Source organism: Manacus vitellinus, unplaced genomic scaffold (assembly GCF_001715985.3).
Source record: "Manacus vitellinus isolate BGI_N305 unplaced genomic scaffold, ASM171598v3 scaffold_18_pilon, whole genome shotgun sequence".
Classification (NCBI taxonomy): Eukaryota; Metazoa; Chordata; class Aves; order Passeriformes; family Pipridae; genus Manacus; species Manacus vitellinus.
In genome coordinates this window covers 6,319,541-6,344,845 of record NW_021939324.1, presented here as the reverse complement: position 1 = coordinate 6,344,845, position 25,305 = coordinate 6,319,541, and the positions used below count along the sequence as shown (strand labels likewise).

Below are 25,305 nucleotides of genomic sequence, written 5' to 3'. Positions count from 1 at the left end.
TTTTTGAGGTTATTGGATTAACAATTGGATTAACACCTTGAGCCTCTTGACCATGGTTAACAGTTAAAGGAGTCTGTTTCGTATTATGGGAGAGAAGAAGAACGTGGCTGCCAGCTCCAAGGCCTTGCAGTGGAACAACAAAACGAGTACCATTAATCATTATCTGAGTTCCAGGTGCCAAAGGCATACAGGTGTTAATGACTATTTTCTGTTGAATGCAGGATTCATTCAACTGACCTCCTCCGGTTTTGCTTTTTACAGCTGGTGAAGCTGAAGACATCTGAGCATTAGAAGCACAAGTGTAATCATGACTTTTTTTCTCTGTACTGAGAGGCACCTGCTGGCATTGTAGGGTAGAGGAACTGGGAAAGCTAACGACTTTACCTGTATTTGGTGACGGAGAGGGCAACACACTCTGAGGTTTGTGAATACCTGTGTGACTTGACATACCAGCTGAAGTTCCTGATGACTGAAACTGAGGCAGCATGGGCAACTGGTTTTTTGATACTAGAAGAGGAGCTGGAACTGTTGCTAACTGAGGAACTGTATGTAACACCTTTTGGGGGGCGGCTGCAGATCCAGGCAAGCTAATGAATGGAAATTGCAAAGTAGATGCTAAGTTTTGAGGAGATACTGCTGGTTGTGTGGTTGAAATCAGCACAGATGAAGCAAGATGTCCTGTTTTCACAGTTGATATACCCATATTTCCAATATTTGATGTACAAAGTCGATTACCCAGGACTGGCCTTATTCTTGAGGGATCATTGCCACCAGTCAAGACAGTGGACTGTGTCCTAGAAGTAGTCCCACTTGGTGCTACTGAAACAGATTCTACACGTGCATGTGCCATTGTTACTGTAAAGGCATTTTCAGCTTTTGTTGCAACACATACAGATTCATTAGCTGACACAGCAAAAGCTGGAGCAGGAACCACAGTACTGCTACTTGTCAAAGACAGCGCCAAGCCAATGCTTTTTTTGTCTTCTCCTTTAGAAATGGTAGAATGCAATATATTAACTGGTGGGGCCTCCTGTGCATTGCCTTTAGTATTTACAATGGTCTGACCTATATTTAGTCCTATTTTTACATCTTTTACTTGAGCAATAGTTGGTGATGAATTTATTCTTATTGGTGCTCCTATCGTAGATGGGATCAAAACCAAATGTGGTTGCTCTGTAGCATTAACAAAGGTTTTGGTTAGGGAAGAAGGAAGGTTCTGTCTCAATGACTCTGCAACTAGATTGGTGGTTGATGGGCCACTGGCAATTTGTGTGTTAACAAAAACCAGTTTCTGAGCATTAACAGCAGTGGATGCTGGAGAGGGTATAATACTGACTCCTGATGCTCCAGAGGGAGATAAAATTGGTGAATTTGTAACTAATGTAAATTTCTGGACTGGAGTACCACTGACTAAATCCCCACTTGTTGCTGAATTAGACTCAGACTGTATAACAGAATTTTTTTTGCTTTTAGTATCCCCTTGATGCTGTACAGAAGAATTTGGAGTTACGACAGTGTTATTTTGTCCAGTGCTAGTCACACTAACAGGACTGTTTGGAGTTGTGGACATCACATTGCTAGCTAATGAAATGGAAGATAAAGGAGAGGACACACAGTAGGAGTTCTCTATTACTTGACCTGAAGTGTGCCCAACAGGAGGCTGCTGTAGTGTGGATTTGATATTTTTCTCCATTGCCTGGGTAAAATCAGCTGGGAAAGCTGGAATGTTAACAGAAGAAACTGTTGAGGGGGCAAATCCAGAAACAGATGATTGTCCAATATGTGGGAAACCAGATGTGGCTGTTGCTAGAGATGGAAAAGTAGAGTATGATAATGCTGTGGTTTTTGGTACAAGAAAGGCCTGAAGTTGAGAAGTGTAAGTGAAAACTGAACTAGAAGATAAACTACTAGGTGAAATTTGGTCTGAGTTTGTTTGCACTTTAACAATGCCTGTGTTTCCGCCTCGTGTTGTGACCAGAATAGATTGTGATTCTCTTACACATACAGTCTTCAACTCTTGCCTAGTTTCACAGGAGTCAGTTGGCTGCTGCGATGCAAGACTATGACAGGCAGAATCAGTGTTCGCAGACCCACTTAATGCTGTTGCTGGTATCAAGGACTGGCTAGCTGTGGAAGGAGTAGATGAAGTCAAAGACACAGGGAATGTAGCAGTCAAAACTGTAGTCTTGATTTTGTCAGTTTCAGTTTGGTTCACCTTCATTTTTGATGATAGTAAGTTACCTGCTGAAGTTACATCAGGCAATGATAGTGTATTGTTCATGGGACCGGACACTTGTGATGAGTGGGTAATATTCTTGCTAAAAATTGTAGTAGGTGACTGAGTGGTAGTATTTGCAGAGCCTGTTACCAGAACAGGTGTTAAAGAAACACTGATATTTGACACTTTTGGTAAAGATGTACAGTGCAGCTCAGATGATTTTTGTTGTAGTGGCTGAACGTCCTTGGACACAATTTTTCCTTCCTGCTGCTGAAGAAAATTCTTAGGTAAAATAAGAACTTGTTGCATGATTTTTTCTCCAGTTTTAGGGTCAGTCACAGTTTGCATTTGAATTTTCACTGAGTTATTATGAAGGTCTATTGGTACACAAGGGCCATTCGGCATTTTGTATACCATTTGTAAGGGAGTCTTTGAACTGGCCTGGCAGGGCAATGCTGGTTTGATCACTGATGATTCCAAAGGTGGTAAAACTGACTTTTCAGAAGTCGATACATTTATGCCTGGGGGAGGCGACGGTTGATTTGTTAAGGTCACTTTGTTCCCAGTATTCTTGGCAAGCAAGGCCTGGATGGGTTTGGTCCCTTTCAGAAAGTTTGATACTGATGTTGTAGGATCTGTCAAGGAAAAAACCTCTAAACTTGATCCTTCAAATTGTTTTAGCTCAGTTAAACAACTATCCGGCTGCAGGCTACTTTCTGAACTCTGGACTACAGTCTCAACAGTGCTCAGCTTAGCTTTCTTCCTTGGTGAGAGCTCATTAGTGCTTTGATCCAGACAACTATTTTGCTTGAACTGTCGTTTAATGCATTTGGGCAGTGTCTTCTGGATTTCTTTAGAAGCTGATTCTTTTTTCAGAATTCTGTTTTTTCCTGCAGGTAAATTCATCTCTAATAGTTTCATTGCATCTGCAAGGATATTAAAACAGAAACTGCATTTTACATGTTTGAAACCAAAACAATTTCATAGTGTCTACCTAAAGGCAATATTTGCAAGAGCACATGGAAGGAAATGTCTGCTTCTTTAGAGGAATCTCATCAAGGATCTTTTTCAATGAAAAAAGGGCGTAATAAGGAAAGGAGGAAGTAATAAACAAAAACAATTCAGGAACTGAAACCTGATCGGCAATGGGAGACAGTGAGGAAAACCAAACCTGGTCATTCACATAAATTGTTAATGGCATGTGAGAATATAAGAATGTTTATTCCAGCAAGGTTATTTTGAAAGGAAAAAGGGAGAAACCAGGAAAAAAAAGATATACAGAGACACAGATCTAGCAAAATAAAAATGCAGACAATGACAAGAAACAGCCTCACCAATCACACCGATTCATGGGCTATCAAGAAACTGCATATGCCCCTTGCAGGAAGATCAACCTGGACTTTGCACCTGATATGATTATAAACCAGGGGAGATCTTGGAGACTGGGCTGGGAGGGGTGAGGAAATTGGTAGAGCTATACAAATCCATGAAGGGATGTGCAGAGGAAGGGGGAGCTGCAAGGATGGCTGCAAGAGGTCACAGCCTGTCTGCCTGGTGCAATCTGCTGCGGGGTGAATGTCTGTATCCTCCTCAAATCCAGTGCATGTGGGGATAGTGTTTGTGTATTCACTACTAAACTTCAAGCCAGACTAGCAAGTAAGCAGGAGGGCTTGGGGTCTGGGCTGGTAGAACAGGTGGACTTGTGAGGGTGGGGTGCCTGTGGGACAAAGATGTGAATGCCCAGTTTCATACTGAGCATCAAGCTAGACCAGACAGTGAGCAGGGGATGCATGAAGTGGATAAGATGGCTGAGGATGCAGGCAGGGGTGCCCGACAGACAGAGGGGCCATGTACTGAGGTTTTGGCAGTGTGGGGCAGCAGGGAGGCCTCTATGAGGACAGAGGCCAGGAGTTGCCCTGTGCCAGACACAGCTGGCTCCAAAACAGATTCACTGCAGGCCATGGTCAAGCCTGTCTGCCGAGCTGGTGATGTCCCGTGGAAAATGCTTCGCAGAAGGGTGTGACAGAGCACAGTAAGGACAAAATGTAGGCAAAACAACCCTGTATACACCAAGGTCAGTGAAGGAGGGGAAAGAAGCGCTTCAGACACTGGAATGGATTCCCCTGCAACCCATGATCAAGCAGGTTGACCGGCTCCCATGAAGGACCATGCTGGAACAGGTATGTACACAGCAGGCTGTGGAGGATGCCATTCTACAGCAGGTGAATATGGCTTGAAAGAAGATGCAGCCCATAAAGAGCCTACACTGGAGTAGGGTCCTGACAGGAACTGTGGCTTATGGGGGACCTACACAGGTACAGTCTTATCCTGAAAGACTCTAGTCTGTGTAGAGGACCCACACTGGAGCAGTTTGTGAAGGACTGTATCCCATAGAAGGGCTCCACACTGGAGCAGAGGGGAGGAAGGAACAGCAGAGACTAACTCTTATGAACTGACCTCAATCCCCAGCCCTGATCCCTCCTGTACCACTTGACAGGGGAGGAGTTGGAAGAATTGGGAAGGAAGATGAGCCTTCAAAGAAGGTGGAAATGGGAAAGGGGGGGCAGGTTTAGCTTTTGTATTTGGTTTTCACCATCCTACTCTATTTTTAATTGGTAATAAACGAAATTAATTCTCCCCAAGTGGATCTGTTTTGCCTGTGACAGTAACTGGTCAGTGATCCCCCTTGTCTGTATCTTGACCCTTGAACGTTTCTACACTGTTTTCTCTCCCTGTCCCATTAAGGAAGAGGGGTGAAAGACGGGCTGGGTGGGCATATGGCAACCAGCCAAGGTCAACCAACCATAAAAGTAAATACCACACAAGTCTACTATGTTATCATAGAAATAGTTGAGCACAAAAAGAAATGGCAAACACTTGAATAAAGCAGAATTTTCATCTTGGTCATGTCTGCCCTCTTCAAGTCTACATACGACAGATGCAGATCACAAGCTCTTTTGGTATTATCACAGTAGTAGTTAAGGTAAAAAGCAGGACACAAGCTCACATGGAAAAATTAAGTTCCCAAATCACCTTGATTCAGCTCCTGAATCAAGTTCAACCTCCTGAATTCCAGTAAATGCTTACCATTGTCTGAGTGATCTTTTTTGGGAACTTCTATATGTTCTGCAGACTCTGATGATTTACCGCATACTACTGCAAAAGATTCTTTGCCAGAATCAACTTCACTTTCATCATTACTCCACAATTCTCTGGTAAATTTATCATGGTCTGGATGTCTTTTAAAGTCATCATAGTCCTTCTTCAATCTAGACCTTGAAAATAACAAAACTAACTTTACTAAAAAACCACACTGTTTTAAACATTATTTTTATTTCTATTTGCTGCCATACAAAAAGTTGGTATAGATTTAATTGCCTGTGCCCCTCAAAAAATTTCAGTGTAGCTCTGTCTGCAAGTCTCTGAAACCCGGAAAATCTGAAGTGACAGTAAGGTCCTTTCCTTTATCAAACTGAATCCTATGTCATTAAGTTCTCTAACAATAAGTAAAAAGACTGAGTCAAATATGATCATCACTATTTTACTGCATCCATCTTCGGTTTCTTCCTTGGCTTTGCATTGTGACAGAAATACCTACATGGACTTGAGTATTAATTGTAACAAGCCTACTCCTTTCTCTGACAGCAACCCCAGCTAGAGAAGTAACTAAATCTTGTTTTTCTTAAATGCATCATGCTGTTGGCCCAGCTATGGGACTGTAATGTAACTTTCTCCTTAGAGAACATTTTCTTATCTCTGTGCCATTAGAACAGCTGTTACTACCACTTCCATAGATTCACGCTCCACTAAAGAATAGGTACATGACAGAAATACATAGCTATTTTACTCATTTGAACACCATTCAGAAACATATCCACTTACCTTGATAGCACTAAACTGTTACGTTTCCATTGTCCCTTCTTCTAAACCATTGTTTAGATAGGATCTAGTGGCTATTTTAGTGTACAATTACAATGAACTTCAGGATTCAGCTGGTGATTACCAACAAAATACCCAGGAGGATTATTTAGCAAATGAATAAATAAATTATAGCAATTAGCACCTTGTGTGGAATAGAATCTAGACTCTATTCTGGACCTAACCCTTATGACAGTATGAATAAGATCTTTAAGTTACCCATTCGTTTGCATTAAAATAACAGTTGCTAGCACTGAGTGCAGCAATGGCCAGCGACTCTCTAAGAGGTGGAGAGGGACGAGCCAAGTATGTCATAGCTCACAGGGCAAGAGCATCACCAGCCAGCACACCTGGCCCTGAATGAGGAAGCAGGGCAGGCCTAGGGGTAATTGGGTTCAACTAAGAGCCCAGACGAACAGCAAGTTCCTGGTGCTGAGGCAGGTCTGAGGTCAGGCTGGGTAATCAATTTAAAGGTTCAGATTAGGACCAGGTCCAGTGACAGCTGCCAGGGTCAGGACCCAGTTGAATGATTTCTGTGCAGTTCTACAGTGATGATGCTGGTAGTCTAGATCAGCAAGACCCATGGCCAGGCACAGTAACTGACGCAGTTGAGCTGGAAACTGGTATAGAAACTGGCAGAGATTGAAGGCTGCAGAATGACCTGAAATGGGGATCCTGGGCCCATGGACAGGTGGTGTGGATGGAGGGCCACGTGGGGCTGCTAAGGGTCAGTGAGACCTAACTGTTTACTCACAGCTTTGGCACTCTCACTGAGAAAAGACAACACTGAAGCCTGTATGAAGATGCAGTGTGGACAATACTTCAACTCTGTCATTAGGGTTTTGAGCTTGGAGTCTAGGTGTGGAAGAACTATAGAAGGATACCAGGGAACCACTACTGTATTAAAGCTTCTGGATGGAATTCCCTTTTTTCTTTTGAGGAACTTCTGTAGGGTCAGTGAACCGCTGTAATCAGTGGGCACAAGTAACTTTTAGTTTTAAACCTTGCTGCTATTCAAACACCATTCAACATTATTCTCTGTCATAATTTTGAAAAGACTAGAGGACCTTTCAGAAGGGAAAGAAAACAATTTTGACCATAAAGTGTGCTCCTACTAGTTAAAGACAATAAAAAAGGAAGGAAGGAAAACTCCAGACCCTTATTCCATAGTACAGTATAAGGAGGAAGGAACTCTGCCCAGCCCTCCACAGCTCAGAACTGTGTTCAGTTCAGAACTGTTGTTCAGTTAGCAGACATTAGTAGTTCACTGAGACACCCTATAGACACAGCAACGACAGCGAGACTTGTGGTACTGGTGTTTACACCACCATAAGCAAATTTTACTCAACTGCTTTTTTCCTTTTACATGATACCTTTCTTCATCACTGTCACTGGTGCTATAGAGCTGCCTAGAAGCTGCATGATGAACCAGATCAAGACACTGACCTAGAATCCTCCACCCATCTTTCTTTCCTCTGCATGATTTAGAAACATTGTTTTTCAGATGGAGCTGTTCCCTGGCATACTATGTGTATGTCCAAACAGTTATGTCGTGGAAATACTCAGCATCGTAGAATAAACTAGGGTTATAGCCTAAAACATAAATACTAAGAAATATGAATTGAATTAATTAATCCCAGAAGTTATCTTGCACTCCAAGTACATGGCTCTCTAGCTATCAGCACACATACTTGCAAGGTCTCAACCATCCACTTCCAGACTAAAATTTACTCCTATTAGTCATAGCTCATATACAGCACTGGAACACACTATAGATGACAGTTCTGTATTCTATAGCCACATCAACACAGCATGGGCAACAAAAAGGAGGACATAGAAGCCACTGTGCTGCTGGAAAGCTATGGTCTTGTTGCCTTACTGAAACTTGGGACATGACTGGAGTGAGACTATCAATGGCTACAGGCTGTTCAGAAGAGACAGGGGAGGAAGGAGAGACAGAGGGGCTGCTCTCTACACCAGGAGGTGGTTTGAGTGTGAAGAGTTGTCTCTGAAAAACAGCCACCAGCAGGTCGAAAGTCTGTGTGTAAGAATCAGAGATTAAGGCAACAAAGGGAACCTTGTGGTTGGTTTTTATTACAGGCCCCTGACTAAGGGTTGCCTATTGACAAAGCTTTCCTGCTCCAGCTACAGGAGGCATCGCGCCCGCAGGCTCTTGTGATGGCAGCCCTGCCAGAGAGGATGTGATACTGGACATGATGGGCACCAAATAAATGAGCTAATCTGCGACATCAAGACCTGGGCTGTAGAGATCATGCATCAGTGGAATTTGCAGTCCTGAGGGATATGAGTCAGGTAAAGTTAGGCCCCTGAACTTATGGAAAGCAAAGTTCCAGCTCTTCAAGGAGATAGTCAACGGGATCACTTAGGAAACTGCCCTTGCCCTCAGAGATAAGGAAGCAGATCAGAGCTGGCATATCTTTAAGGAAGTCTTTCATAGAGCACAAGAGCTGGCAATACCCATGGGCAAGAAATCAGGTAAGGAAGGCAAGAGATCAGCATGGGTGAGTTGGGAACTGGTGGTCAGACAGAAGGGCAAGAAGGAAATGCACAGGCAGAGGAAACAGGAACAGGTACTCTGGGAAGAGTATAGAGATGAAGCTTGGTTCTTTAGGAATGGGTGAGGAAGGCCAAGACAAATCTGGAACTTAACATGACAAAGGACATAAAGAATAACGGGAAGGGCTTCTACAGATATGTTAACCAGAAAAGGAAGGTCAAAGGAGGTGTACCCCCTCTGATAAACAAGGTTGAAAAACTGCAGCATTGAGAAGGCTGAGGTACTCGACAACTTTTTGTCTCAGCCTTCAATGGCTGACTCTCTTCCCTCACCTCCTGAGTGGATGGACAGCAGGAAGGGGACTGAGGGAGCAAAGTCCCTTCTACTGTAAGCAAAGATCAGATTCATGACCACTTGAAGAATCTGAATGTACAGAAGTCTATTGGACCCAATGAGATGCACCCCAGAGTCCTGAGAGAACTGGCTGATGTAGTTGCTGAGACACTCTCCATGATACTTGAAAAGCCATGGCAATTAGTTGAAGTCCCAGGTGACTGGAAAAGGGGAAACATTGTACCCATTTTAAAAAGGTTGAAAGGAGGACTCGGGGAACTACTTACCTGTCAACCTCTCCTCTGTGCCTGGAAATATCATTGCACAGACCCTACTAGAAGCTCTGCTAAGGCATTTGAAGGACAGGGAGGTGATCTGGGACAACCAGCACAGCTTCACCAGGGGCAAGTCTTGCTTGACCAACCGAGTGGCTTTCCACAACGGAATGACTACAGCAGTGGATAAGAGAAGGGCTATAGATGTCATTCATATGGAATTCTGTAAAGCCCTTGACATGATCCCCCACAACATCCTTCTCTGTAAACTGGAGAGAGAGGTTTGAGGAGTAGATTGTTAGGTGGATAAGAAAGTGGTTGGACAGTGGCATCCAGAGGGTAGTGGTCAATGGCTCAGAGTCCTGATGAACATCAGTGACCAGTGGTGTTTCTCATGGGTCCGTACTGGGCTCAATGCTATTTAAATCTTCATTAATTACATAGATGAAGGGATTGAGTGCGCCCTCAGTAAATTTGCAGAAGACACCACGCTGAAGGGTGTGATTGCCACACCTCAAGGACAGGATGCCATCCAGAGGGACATGGACAAACTTGAGAAGTGGGTTCATGGGAATCTCATGAGATTTAAAAAGACTAAGTGCAAACTGCTGCACCTGGGTTGGGGTAACCCCCAGTATCAATATAGGCTGGGGGGAAAAGGGTCTGAGAGCAGTCCTGAGGAGAAGGACTTGAGGGTGCTAATAGATGAGAGGCTGGACATTATCCAGCAATGTGCACTTGAAGTACAGAAAGACAATTGTATCCTGGGCTGCATTAAAAGCAGCATGGCCAGCAGGTCTAGGGAGGTGATTCTGTCCCTCTGCTCTGCTCTGGTTAGACCCCACCTGGAGCACTGCATCCAGTTCCAGGGCCCTCAGCACAGGAAGGACATCGACCTGTTGGACCAAGTCCAGAGGAGGCTACCAAGATGATTAGAGGATTAGAGCACCTCTCTTATGAGGAAAGACTACGGGGATTGGGATTGTTCAGCCCGGAAAAGGCTTTGGGGTGACCTAACTGCAGCCTTCCAGGACCTGAGGAAAGCCTACAAGAAAGATGGAGAGAGACTTTTTACAAGAGCATGTAGTGACAGGGAATAGTTTCAAACTGAAAGAGAGTAGGCATAGATTGGATATTAGGAAGAAATTCTGTAGTGTGATGCTCATGAGGCACTGGAGCAGGTTGCCCAAAGAAGCTGTGGATACCCCATCCCTGGAAGTGTTCAAGACCAGGTTGGATGGGGCTGTGAGCTCCCCTATGGCAGGGGCGTGGGAACTAGATGATTTTTAAGGTCCCTTGCAACCCAAACCATTCTATGATTCTGTGATTCACTAAACAAGAACTAATACTGGGCATCAAACCATTCCACATCAGAATTTACAAAAAAGATAAAACTGGAAACCCCGTGTACTGGAAAATTAAATCCTTCCTAAGAGTAATACTATCTGCCTTATTTCCAGAAGGAATCTAAATTGCAAAAAACCAGGGAGAAATGAACAGCCAAGGAAAATGAACAGAAATGTGAATAGAAACAAATAAAAAAACCCCAAAACTTGTACTTGGGTCAATTGTTTAAAGCAAAATGCTCAACAATATCCTAAATTGCCAAACAAGAATTTTAGTTCATCCATGATATCCATTAAATGAGCTACTAAGGAACCAAAATCTCAGTATTTCTATCTGTTTACTGTCTTTAGTGTTATGTTATTGTGTTTTTTTAAGTATAATACCTTTTACACTTTTCAGCATTAGTTTTGCACCACACAGCTGTAAGTTTACACTCAACATTTAAGCAGCTGCCTAACTTTTGCTCTCCTTTGTCACAGAGTTCAAGCTTTTAATCCTTATTTGTTCTTTAACTGTCTATGTGGCAAAAATAAGGTCTGACTATAGCAACAGCTATATGGCTGACAAACAAGAACAGCACCAAGCCTGAAGACAATACCTAATCTCTCCATGATTTATAATCAGGATAGCATCTTCACTGTTACTACTTGCCCTTACTAGATTTAAATCTGCCACTCTGACATGCCTCATTCCAGATGCATTTCTAATTTACAGGGTTACCAAGACCTCAAAACAATGCTTCAAGAACTGCTCTGTGGAGAATTCATTAACAGCCAATTTAGGTAAGTTTAGGAAGCACTCAGAGTATTCTAAGAAGCCCTAGTATAGTTTTATAGAGAAAGGTTTTCAGCCTCTCTTAACCAAATAAGCAGCAGTACAAATCCTAGCTGTATTGTGATATACTATTTACAGGCATGCTTAGGGTTTCTAGAACATTTTGGATGAAAAGCCATTAGAGGGTAAACTCAACTTTATTTAAAGATGATAGGTCTGGAATATAAAATACTTCTTCCAATTAAAGTACTACCAGTGCCTCACGCCTCTCCTCAAAGTATTTTTAATTAACTTATTTGAGAGAAGCCAATTCATTGATTAGTTTAAAAGGTGAATTTTGTTCCATGTTTCATCTCATGCACCACTGTTAAAAAAAAAGTAGCTAATTACCTGTTTCTTTGAAATGCTTTAATTAGCTTTGGTTCCCATGGTAACAGTTCATTAAGCAGTCGTAACAACGTACCATGCAATTCCTTTACTGCTTGCTTCCGGTGGTACCATCTTCCCTGAAAACATAAATTCCATTTATTTATCATTGTGTTAGACCTGAATCTTGTTAGATTTTATTAGTACTACAATAATCCTGGTACACTAATACAGTATATGAGGAAAATAACTGGAAGAAAATAGCGAGAAGTTTCAGAGTTACATCTACACTTAAGCTATGTAAGACATTAATACTTTAACTTTTTTTTAAACTAGAGAGATATAATGTCCCAGTTAAAATAGCAATACTGCAAGTATGCTAATTTTTTATAGCTCAAACTTAAAACTGAAGCAGGATCCTGCAAACACACTATGTGTTTAAAATTACTTAAATGAGTAACTAGCATAAGTAGTAATTCATTCAGGTCAGGGAAATGAACCACATTTTAACTTTTCACAATCAGAGATAAAATCTCTACAGAAAATCTTACCATAATCTCATTTAAGAGAAGTGGTATAAATTCTATCATTTTATTTGCCAAAAAAAAAAAATTACTGTAATTTTCAGGGATAAAACCTCCACAGTTTTTGCATTACATTTTATTTAAAGTTCTAGATAAAGGGTTTTTTTAAAAGAAAAGTTTTGCAAATTGATCTTTTATGAAGCAACAGACTATGCAGCAAAGACCAGTTTTCCCATGTAAAATCTTTAAGCTTTTAATTTAAATGTATAATTAAAAATGGTGTTATTTTCAAAATCAATATATGTAGTCTTATAATCTTTCGTGAAAAATCAATGTTTTCTTAAATCAGGAAAGTCTGAATGAGGATTAAAGACACTGGGAAATGACAACCATGGCAGCCATGATGCTGCAGAACTCACCCCTTAACACTCATAGATATCCCTAGTAAATATTTCTTCCCAAAACTTTATTCTGTAGTTCATTAGCTAAAAGACTGAACAGTGCATATATATCTAACTGCTATAAAAGAGAAGTGGTGTCCTCTAGTACTTCTCCCACTCTACTAACTCTGTGCGTTTTATGTAAATGAGGATTTTAGCTCTTGACTTGTCAGAGAGACTGTAAGACAATAAAGAGACTATGGGTCTGCAAGTAAAAGAAGCAAGACTTGGGGACTTATTTCATATACATATTTAGCTTTTCATAGCTCTTATATCCTTTACAGCTTCCTGTGGTCTAGCACACAAAGAAATGTAAGGCAGGAAAACCTGGATAAAGCTTGACATAGCTGCCTTTCAGTAGTCTACAAGAATGATCTTCCTAAGGACTTTTTACACATTTCAGCAGATCCCTCCAATGTACAGCAAGATCAGCTTGTTTGAAGACCAGATATCTATTTTTTATGAACAATCATTTACACGTTATGACATAACAAAACAAATAGTTACTCCTTCATTCTTAAATTAAAATTATAAAAGCGATGATTTTAAGTAGGATATTATATTACATTACCACACAATGATCACTGTTGAACACACAGACAAGCCAGCAAACTGTATTTTAATTTCCTTCGCTTATGGCCAGTCACATTTGCACATGTAACGCACTGCAGCATAAAACCTGTCACAAGCCACTGCAACAGAAAACAGCCCTGTGCTCACTGTAGCCTACTGGGGCATCTGATATCATCTCCTAATGTCAGTAATCAACAGAATTAATTGTTAACATACGAATATTATGTGCACAGATTTTTCTTCTAAGAGATACAAAACACTTCATAGACAGTTTTAAAAGAATGAATTTATATACTACAGAGTACTAGTGGATTGTCTCAAAACAAAAATCAAATAGCAAAAATAAACAATACCACTAATATTGTGATATAGAAATTCTGTACATGTAGTTGATATAGCAAAGAAGGGGATGTGTGAAAATGTAGCATTAAAAAGATATGAAAAATCACTACGAAGTAAAAATGTGAAATTATTAATTTCTAAGACTAACTGGTCTTTAATTAAGCCAAGATTGTGGCTTACATAGAAAAAAAAGAGTATTTATGAGACATAAATATCAGCAGACTGAGTAAATGAAGTGGTAAATGTATCAGGCAGCCAGATACAAGTAAAACACTTAGTCAAGGACAGACTTCAAGGCTTTATTGGCTTCATTAACACTTCACAGAAGAACAAGTATGAACAAATGTAAGTTAGTTTTCTCCTTGATTACAAAAATGAACAAAAAACCTAACCAATCCCTGCACCCTGAATTCTACAGCTAGCTACAGTTGGAGGCCTGTTCCTAGTAAGTGTCCTCCATGGTTCAACACCAGTCCAGCATTAAGTTAATCATCAATGACTTGGATGACAGGATAGAGGCCTCCTCAGCCAATTTGCTGAGGACACAAAGTTGGGAGGAGTGACCAATACTCCAGGGGGCTGTGCAGACATTCAGAAAGATCTTGACAGGTTGGAAAGATGGGCAGAGAAGAACTGTCTGAAATTCAACAAAAGCAAATGCAGGGTCCTGCACCTGGGGAGGAATAATCTCAGGCACCAGGACAGGCTAGGGGCCGACCTGCTGGAGAGCAGCTCTGCAGAGAAGGACCTGGGGTTCTGGTGAAAAACAAGCTGTCCATGAGCCAGCAGTGTGTCCTTGTGGCCTGGAAGGCCAATGGTGTCCTGGAGTGCATTAGGAAGAGCACTGACAGCAGGTTGAGAGAGGTGATCCTGCCCTTCCACTCAGCTCTAGGGAGGCCACATCTGAAGTGCTGTGTCCAGCTCTGGGCTCCTCAGTACAACAGAGACATGGAGCTCCTGTAGCAACTCCAGTGGAGGGTGACAAAGATGAGGGGACTGGAGCATCTCTTATGAGGAAAGCTGAGGGAGGTGGGCCTGTTCAGCCTTGAGAAGAGATGACTGAGAGGGGATGTCCAAGGCTTATAAGGGAGGGTGCCAAGAGGATGAAGCCAGGGCCTTCTTGGTGGTGCCAAGCAACAGGACAACAGGCAATGGGCAGAAACCGATGCACAGGAAGTTCTGCCTGAACACGAGGAAGAACTTCTTTACTGTGTGGGTGACTGAGTACTGGAATAGATTGCCCAGAAAGGTGGAGTCTCCCTGACTGGAGATATTCAAGAACGGTCTGGACACAATCATGTGCTGTGTGCTCTGGGGTGACTCTGCTTGAGCAGAGAGGTTGGACCAGATGACCCACTGTGGTCCCTTCCAACCTGACCCATTATGTGAATCTGTGAAATATAGTATCCACTGGATATAGTTTCTGGAAAACTCTACATTTTAATGTAAATTTTATAGCAACACAATTTTTAAAAATGTAAATTATTTCCCTTTATCCAATTATTCATCTTTTCTACTTGGGTTTTGGAGTTGACAATAAACCTGTTAATAGAAACACAGACAAATTTAAGCCATGAGAAGAACCTTCTCTCCTCAGAAATAGTAAGGACAGAACAAATATAGGTCAAATGACATTCTTCTAAATTGTGGTTCAGTTGATTTTCCATACAAATATGTAAGATCTCTGCAAAGGCCAGATGCTATAATTCCTTAAAAAGAGATATGAAAAATATACCTATAACCTTAAGACGCATCACTACAAAACTTAGCATTTCTTTTCCTATGCAATTTCATTGTCCAACACAGTCTTGTGGTTTTTTCCAGGAGGAAAAGAAAAAAAAAGGCAAACTGAGAATTGATAAAGCTATGACTTAACTCCCTACTTACATAGCTGCCTACTAATTTCTATAGATAATAGACTTGCTTTTACAAATGTTTGTGTGGCAAATTCTCAGAAATACCAAATGATAAAATGTAGGAGATTAGTTATAAACTGAAGCCTAGGAGGTTCAGGCTGGACCTCTGACAGTATATTTTCATCAGAAACATACAGCACTTGTCACCTGGGAGAAGAGGCTGACCACCACCTGGCCACAACCTCCTCTCATGTAGTTGGAGAGAGCAGTAAGGTCTCCCATGAGTCTCCTCTTCTTCAGGCTAAACAGCCTCAGCTCCCTTAGCTGCCCTTCACAGGTCTCATGTTCCAGATCCTTCACCAGCTTCGTTGCCCTTCTCTGGACATGCTGGAGCACCTCAATGTCTTTCCTGTACTGAGGGGCCCAGAACTGAACACAGGATTCCAGGTGCTTTGATTTCTACCAGTGCCAAGTACAGGGGGACAATCACTTCCCTGGTCCTGCTGCAGACACTATTTCTGATGCGGGCCTGGATGCCATCGGCCGCCTCAGCCACCTGGATACACCACTGGCTCATGTTCAGCCATGGTTGACCAGCACCTCCAGGTCCTTTTTTTACTGGGACACTTTCAGCTACTCCTCCCCCAGCTTGTAGTGCTGTCTGGGGTTTCTGTGACCCAAGTGCAGGACAGGGCACTTGGCCTTGTTGAACCACACAGCATTGGCCTTGGCCCATTGATCTAGTCTGTCCAGATCCCTCCAGAGAGCCTTCCTACCCTCCAGTAGATCAACACTGCTGCCCAGCTTGGTGTTGTCTCTGAAATGGCTGAGGGTGCCCTTGCCCAGATAATTCAGAATGATATTAAACAGAATTTAGTTACCACCTTGTTCCAGGTAGTAGACAACCAAAACATTACTTTTTTTTGGAAACACAATATAGGGTATTAACAACAGGAAAACAAGAGAAAAGAAGGTCTAGACAGAGGACAAGTATAAAATGTGACTTTGAGTTGTGTCAAGTTACAAGTAAATTTTAAAAATGCAAACATAATAAAAATACTTTTTAGAAATATGCTGAATGTTTCCATATAAACACAAAGAGATATTCAACACATTCTCAACTGAAAACTTACCTTTTAAAACAAGGTTTCTGACATCCAGAGCAGCCAGGAAATGCTGACTCCACTCTCTGTGATTGATGCCCCAACATACACTATGCTGGCATACTCATCATTGAATCCCAAAGCAGACTGGAGCCAGGATATTGATATATGGTATAAGGACTGAACTTTATATGGGAGTTTTTGTTTTGTTTTTAAATAAACACACACACACAACACCACAATATTTTGCAGTTTTATAAGATTTTCTGTCATCTTTACTTTATATTCCAGGGACATAAAGTAAAGAAAATTAGTAACCTTATAAAACCATACAATATTGTTGAAAAGGGGTGGTGGTGGAGGGAAAAACTTACCCTTAATAGGCCTGCTCCATTCTGCAGCGGGGTTCTGTGGTATGTGTGACATCACCAGTCTAGTGTTTTCTAGTGATGTCACACAGAGAGGGAGTTGGTGATCTCCAGCTGCTTTGGACATAAGATACCTGAAGAACAGAGATCAATAACTTCTTCAATTCAGCTACAGACTAACACTGAATGTTCTTAATATCGAATTTGTGGGCCAAATACTAGAATTTCAGACACTTCGAATTTTAACTGAATAAGAATGCATGATGAGAGTCTGTATTCATACTATGCAAATTCATCTATTATTGGAAGTGTTTTAATTTTGAAAACGTTTTGTTATATTCTACAGTAAAAGTTCCTGAAAATCAGTACCTTGTATTTTACCTTCAGCAACATCATTCTGAATATTATAAATATATATCAACAGCTAACCTCTGATGTTATTTGAAGACTGGGACTAAATATAGTCAGGAAGAATGACTTGCAGTAAATTATAAAACAAATACACTCATGACATCTCTTAATTTTATTTTTGAGCATTTACCAGCAACTAATGAAAAGTCGTCAGACTTCAGTTTGCACACCCATGACCTAGATATCCGATCACATCAAACTATATCCTAAAATGGTATTTCATACTCTCTTATACACTGCAAATAAATAAAGCAAAACAAACAACCAACAATAAAACCACAACAAACTTCTTGCTACCAAGACTGTCTTTGTCTCCTGATTTAGTTCACTACTATGAAATGGCTTTTTGTTCAGATGTTTAGACACATGTTCTAATTTTACTTAGGCAAAACTACTACAAAATCATCGTGTTGGTCCATCCACCATGTTTTTTTAAATATATAAACTACCAAAACACAGGAGAAAGTTTATTATCAGCATGATCTTACTATTGCTTTGAACCTGATTCAGAACAGTGAAATTATCTAGCACTGAATTGTCACATTTTACTCCTCATTGGAAGAACTTCTAGTTATTAACTAACTTATACTTCTGTAACTGACGAAGAAACTGGATGGACATAGTATCTGAAACTATTTACAAAAAAAGCTATGTCTTTTAGGCTGTTATGATCTTAACTCCCTCTCACATAGCTGAATATTTTATCTTCTTAATTCTGGATACACAAGTACTTCTCTATTCTTCAGCTGAGCATCTTAAAATCAGCTGTTTTGTTAGAACTGTATGCTGACAGGAATGCCTTGAATTATTTCTTCAAAGCAACAACTGACCAAAATCCAGAGCACTCTTAAATGTTCTGAATATACAGTAGTATCTCTATAACAAAAATGTTCCAGATTAAATGTATGAGTAGACATTCATCTCTGATGCAGAACCCACACTTTCACATTTGGAACTGTAGAAACATATGTGATGAAAGTGGCTTAAAAAAAGCTTGTTAGCATACATTTATTGGATGTTTAGTCAGCCACACAAAGAAAGGTATGAAAGATCAAGAGAAAAAAATCTGTGAAAAAAGTAGCCAATAAAGAGAGAAAACTGGAAGAGCTAAGATAAACCAAAGACTGGGACAAAAATATTGAAAGCTTTTGAGATAAGCCAAAGTCAGAAATATGAGAGAAGACAAATATTTCGGAGAAGATTTAAAAAACTGAAGCCTAAAATTGGCGTTATTCATTCATATTATACAATTAAATATTACAGAAGCTCCACATCTTCAATGTACAGGAAGCTGCAGGGATGTAAACGTGTAAATTTCAGTCTCAAAATGCAACATTTTTGGTTCATATTAGTGTTTTCAAGAGATGCAGGGAAGCCACAGAGAAGTACTAACCAACTATTTAGAAATGACTAAAGTACCAAACAAATTTTTGGGATAAAGAATGGAAAAAGAGAATATATTACATACACTACAGATGAAGATTCACAGTAACTTAGAACTTAGGCTTAAATAAAAAGAAAATATTTCAGTTGCAAGACTTGAAGTAAGTCTATTAAAATCCTGTTATTCTAAGTATTTATAGAAATCTCTTTAAAGTGCAACCCTGCAGTTTAAACCTCCTAGCATCTGTGCATACACAGATTCCTCAGTCTATAGTATTTTTTGTTTGTGTGTACATTTATGTAAACATAGTAATGCTGAAGAAAACAAGTATAACTGAAACCTCTTTACATGCAAAAGTCTCAAGCATGGTACATATTTTACTGGGAAGGGAGGAAGAGGTCAGGAGAAGAGGAGGGAGGAATCGGGAGAAGGAAGTCAACCTCCTCATAAAAATGGAAGAAGATTTAATCCAATAATACAAACGTTTCATTTGGGGCCCAAATGAGCAGACACAGTAACTTTTTCCATTTTATTGTTTGTAAAGTTGAGGTCTGATTCACTAAAAAATCAGTAAGAGCCCTAACCCATTTCTGATCGTTACATGAAGTTCTACTGAAGGGAAGTTCTTCTTGGAAGTCCCTGTAGAGTCTTGTCTAAACAGTCTTCCTGGCAAATATTTTCAAACATACAATAGTATTTCCCATTTTTTCACTGAACAGAGAGGAGTATTTTATAAACTTCTTTAAATAAATGAACCATTTTGCATTATTTTTGTCATATATTAATATATTTTAAAATAAAATGTAGCAAATCAATTAAAAAATCCAGAAAACACTCTCTTAGTTTAGATACTTACACCTTGTACAAACAAATTTAACAGCAGTTTGTTTAGAGCGTCAAAACAAACAGATATGGAAAATATTATGTTCCATCCTGGATCAATGTATTCCTTTGACTATCCTCATAAATTAATTTATGTCCGAGGTTCTAAATATTTCTGACCTGAACCAGTGGGTTTTTCTCTCTGAATCTTCAGATGCTCTCTGAAATATGTATTTTTTCAGCAGATATGGACTTGAAGTTGCAGAAAACCTCAGCTTGCTTTCAGCCCTTCTGACTCACCTGCCTAAAACATAAATCCACTCCCAAAGATAGACAAAAGACATTCACCTGTCCTGGGACTGTCTAAATCAACTGTCTAACCTCCAGGAAAAATAGCAGAACTGAAAACCTTCATAAGAGAGGTTTTTACTTTTTTTGTTACAAAGTCAAGAACATCAGGGTGTTACAGACCTCCATAAACAATAAAATCTTCAATGCATTTTTTCCAAACCCTTATTAGTTCTTAACGTGGCTGGTGTCCTTTGACTAAGTAATTCTCCTTTCCTTAACCTTTGTCTGACTTTTTTCTCTCTATAGGGAGAGAGTGGTCTCCTTCTCAGGAAAGTAATGCCCTTTATCCATTTAACCTTCTCAACTTAGCTATGGGAATCCTGGGCTCCAGCCTCCCTTCTAACTCCCTGGACAGCAATTCATTTACTGGTCATTCTTGTAGGGAATGATTCCAATCCAATCGTCCTACGAAAATAAAGTCTTGCATTACAGTAAATAAGAAATCTTTCAATGTTCATGTTCAAATTTTACATAAAAACATGCTTACTACAAAGTCAGCTTGCAAGATGGCATCTGCAAAAAAAGCCCGAGGTTCACTATTTTATAAAAGTACCTGCAGTCCTGGCACTTTGTTACTACACAATGTCAAGAAGGATTTGAAAAAAAAAATAAAAATTTTTGCTATGATATGCAATAGTAAAGTATATACAAATGATCTACAAAATAGCTTAAGTAACAGTTTCACACACACAAAGCAAAATTATTTCAGCTCACAAGAGAAGCTGATTATCTGCAAGGCAGTAAGAAGATTTCCACTCATGCTGCAACTCCCACTGATTTGACCAGACACAGAAAACCTATGGAAAAATGGGATCCAAAATGTGAGAAGCTCATAGTTGTTATCTTGCATACCGATAGGACAGGAGGTGCTACTTTACCATCTCTTCTCATAAAAGAAATTTCATATATTAGATAGCAGTCTCTATGTTATCCTAAATATACTGGCAAAATGCTTCACTATCACGTTTGACAAAATTATTTTTTCAGCAATACCACTCCAAATGTGGAATTAGGCTACTTTGCATGTCTTGATCGATTTGATAGTTATAGCAAATTTCTAAGACCTCACATTCAACTGAACAGCCATGCATATTATATATACAGTCTAAATTTTCAGCAAATAAGAGGTAAAAATGCAATAAAATCTCAAAAGAATTTTTAGCCAGTATGTTCTACTTCAGGTTTATAATTGTCTATTCACTGCTTGTAATTTAACCCACATAATTTAACACATTTTTTTCCTATTAATTCAATTTTTACTGCCATTTTTAGTCATAGTATTTTAAAATTAAAGGATTCTAGCTTAGACACTCCTTAGGGAACCATTCTCTATCCTGTCACTAGACAGTGCACAGAACATTAAACACAAGTCCTTTAAGTCCCGCTTTCTGCATCTTTCACTTTCTAATTTCCTGTCGGGCACTCAAACAGTAGATCTCACTAAATTGACTTCTCATCTCCCTCTGGATATGTAATATATAGTAGATACATTACATATAATACATAGAACTGTTTAGCAGCTGAAGGTATAGACTTTTTAGAGCACTTCTGATAGTAATATCACACACAACTTCACTTGTCACAAAAAGGCACTTTTCCTGTCCAAATCAGTCCCACTTTCTTTTCCCCACAGATGCTCAATCCTGTTCTTACAATGACTCCTCAGACTCTGGCAGAATACAAGCACAGGTATTTGTGCAACTGCATGATAAATCGCACTAGAAAACTGATCTGGCTTAAAAAAACTCAGCAGCAGAAAAAGGGTAGTTAGGTTTATCACAGACTAACTCTCTCACCATGCAGCTGAATAAAGAATTTTTCTGGCTTCTCTCATGGGGTGGAACAGAAAAGAGAAGCTTCCAGAGACACAGAGAGTAGGAACTACTTATTTGGCAGCAGTTTTCGCTTATGTCAGTTAAAAGCATATGTGAAACTGCAGTGTCACTTCAGAACTGTGGCTGGAGTTCAAGAGCAGAGTTGAACTCTGTTCAAAATTAAAGAACTGAGGTCAAATTTTATTCTCCTCTCTAAACAGCTACAGTGAACTAGCACAAAGCAAATCTCACAATTGGTACAACAAACTCACCAGTAATCAATCAAAAGTGCAAGACTTTTTAAAAGGAAAAATAATACTCATAACTAATGCAAAAGACAATACAGTGTACAAGAGTACAGAAACAAACTGTTTTAATCAACCAAGCAGATTTATTACTTCATTGTTGTGGAAGAAGCTTGTTGAAATGTCCACACTTAAAATTACCCATGGCTTTCCATTACATAACCCTGTTCTAATTTGATTTTAACTTGCCAAACAAAAACCTGCCATGTCATTCGTTGTCTCAAGCTGATGTTCTGAAACGTGTCAGATACAACCAGTCCAACTACCTATAAAAAATGAGGGAAAATAGTAAGTTTATTCATGTTAAAAAAGTGTTACAGCTCAGCTCTCTCATTATAGTCTCCACTAATTCCAAGTTCTGGAGAAGGAATTCCTTTTACGTACTCTAGAATGGTCTTCTAGGAAACAAAAGCAAGGTTAGGACTAAGAAAAGGTTATATTTAAAAGTGTTACTATCAGTTAGACAAGCTGTATTTCTAATATGCTTTAGTAATTAACATAACATTAAAGCTTGCCTTGACAATTTTTCTCAGTAGCATGTGCTAGCAGCTACTAAAACTGGAATTACCAAGGAGGTTAGCCATGAAGAAGATTCCTATGGCTTTACTCAGGTCACTGTTGCAAACAAAAATCAATAAAGTTACCATGAAGTAGTAACAACATCACCATTTTGGGTCAAAACAAGAAAAAAGTCCATGAACAGCATATATAAATACCATCACACAAAAATAAGCTTTCACATGAGATCCTACTTCTATTAGCAAATTAAAACAATGTCTTACTTAATAGTTAGAAAAACCAAACAAATTTGATTCTAGATGCTTCTGAAACTGCCACTGTCATTTGGTCAGAGCTGAAGAATAAAAATCTGGTTTTTTTCCAATTTTTCACCTATCTAACAAAATTACACATGGTGTTAGACGTCAAAAGTGACATCCTAATGACTTTCCTTACAAACTGAAACCTAATTTTAACATGTCAAATTTATGATTATTCATCTAATTTAACATCTTTCTATTTGTATGTTTGAAAGGAAAACATGAAACTTCCCTAATAAATGTTTTTAAAAATCAGTATTTCACTTTACTGTTTCCTCATAACCACTTCTTCAGCAATTAATCCTAACCCTTTTCCTTTCTGTAAAATTTCTAACAACACAAGTGTTTAGAGACCCAGAATCACGATCTGATAGGTCTATACAAGCACAAGAAAGATTGTCCTTACCTCATAACTACCGAATGCTGAATCTTAACTCCCCTATACTTCAGTGTTTGGTTTTTTTAAGATGGTGCAATTAGAACTAAACATAGTATTCCTGCTGAAGTCATGCAACTTACTTACATAATGACATTATCAGATTTCAGTTCAAAGAGCAATTATGACATATTTAGCATTTGTCTACCCTTGAAGAAGTCTTGTTCATACAGTTTTACTAGCAGACTAAAAGTCTCACCTACACTAAGATTATTGATATGCTGTAGTATACTCTCATTTTTTTGCTTTTTCTTCTATTGTTGCCATAACCTTTCTGATAACCTCTTGACATTTCATCATAAAAACCAGTTTGCAATTTAGCAACTGCAAAATAATTTCAAGATAAGGCTGTTTTTATTCGCTTGGATATTTTAACAATTATTATGCTAAGTGCCTGCAGAGAAATTTGTCTTTCAGAGTCCTAATTTATAGTGCCTCTCTCCTACATCTGTCTCCTCTATTTAAAAAATTTAGGAATAAATTGTTTCTGCATGAGACTGTAGACATTCACTTGAATTAAAAGCAGTCTAGTTTCTAAGGTTTAGAAAAAGCAACATTTTTATCTACCACCTTTTATAGAAATGCCACGGAAATGCCTAGTTCAATAAACAGAACTACAATACAAAAATGCAAGAAGAATAATTCACTAAAAAGGGACATTCATATGAGTACTATTCATGTATTTAAATTTATCTACCATCTTAATTAAAATCACTGTCTCCTACAAAAGCCAAAACATATTGGATTCTCTTGTCTAACCGTTACTCATTCGAGGTTTTCAGTTGCATAGGCTGAGTGATCCAGCATACATTGGTAAAATTTGTATCTCAGTCTGACACCAAAAGCCAGATAGCATGCTTTCTGGTACAACCTACTTTAATAAAAATTAAACAAAGCCAATTTTAATAACTTACTTGCAAACAAAAGGAGTTAGGAATCCCAATAACAATGTAAGAGTCAGCTCACCGGAAGTTTTGATCAGCACTGCATAGGCAGATATAAGAATTCTATCCTGTAATTGCTTGTTAGTAAGAATTGTCCCCAGGGCAGAATGTTAACATGTTTAATAGAAATGACCTACTCCTTCTAAGGCATTGCCACTATCCAAATTTATTTTGGCAGTGAAAAGTGTTAACACGGTTACTGAATTCACTTCTAAAAACATTGAGAACAGAGCACTACATACAGGAAAGATTAAAATTACAGTCTCTACGTATCAACCATATGAGGTTTTATGCAGTTAGTGAACAGCATAAAAATCTTCAGTTGAGAGGCCTCAGTAAATAACTGGCACTGTTTTATATCCATACAAGAGAAAGCTGTTAATGTCACATACCGATTTCTTTTTAATGTCCTCCAGATCTTTGAGTTCATTCTCAATCTTTGTGATTAATTCCCTGAGTTCATCAAGATTAGTGCAAATAAGCTAAAAAACAAATGAACACAAACACTCGGTGATGTGGGACTTGGAAAACATACAATGAAGTTAAATAAAATGTAAAAGCACGGTATTACTTAATGCTACCATTTGTTTTTTATTTTCTTACAGCATTTTTAAAAGTAAAAAAAAAAAAAAAAGCAGGACTTGTTGAAAGAAAGAAAAGCTAATAAGAAAATAATCTATTCTTCAGACATAAATCATATCTCTGCCTGTAAGCTTCCATTTCAAAATGTAGGTATTTTCTTAAAACTTCTGTGAATGACAACTACCAAATTTATCTCAAGTGCACTAATGAGTTGGAACATCTTCGAGTTCCAAACAACTCCCTGGTGAATAAAAGTATACTAGCTTTGGAGTATGCTGTGCTTATAACATTTCACACTTGTTACAACTTTTTCCTGAACATAACTTTATATGCTGACACCGAGTCTTCAGTTCCTGCAGGTGTTTAAGACGCATCTGGTGATATGGTTTACAGTTGTAGTGCTGGGTGCTGGTTGGACTGGATGATTTTTTGAAGGACTCTTACAACCTTGCTGATTCTATGATTCTAAGGCAACCTAGTTGT

At 39.2% G+C, this 25,305-nt stretch overlaps 1 protein-coding gene across 1 annotated transcript in view; it reads right to left on the bottom strand.

Annotated features, from left to right (window-relative positions):
* Nucleotides 1-25,305, bottom strand: part of KIAA2026 (KIAA2026 ortholog) — an 83,897-nt gene that overhangs the window by 32,678 nt on the left and 25,914 nt on the right. Inside the window, 4 exon segments of the mRNA XM_008921631.3 lie at nt 385-3,144; nt 5,306-5,493; nt 11,774-11,889; nt 24,633-24,722. Coding sequence (XP_008919879.3) covers nt 385-3,144; nt 5,306-5,493; nt 11,774-11,889; nt 24,633-24,722 — 3,154 coding nt within the window.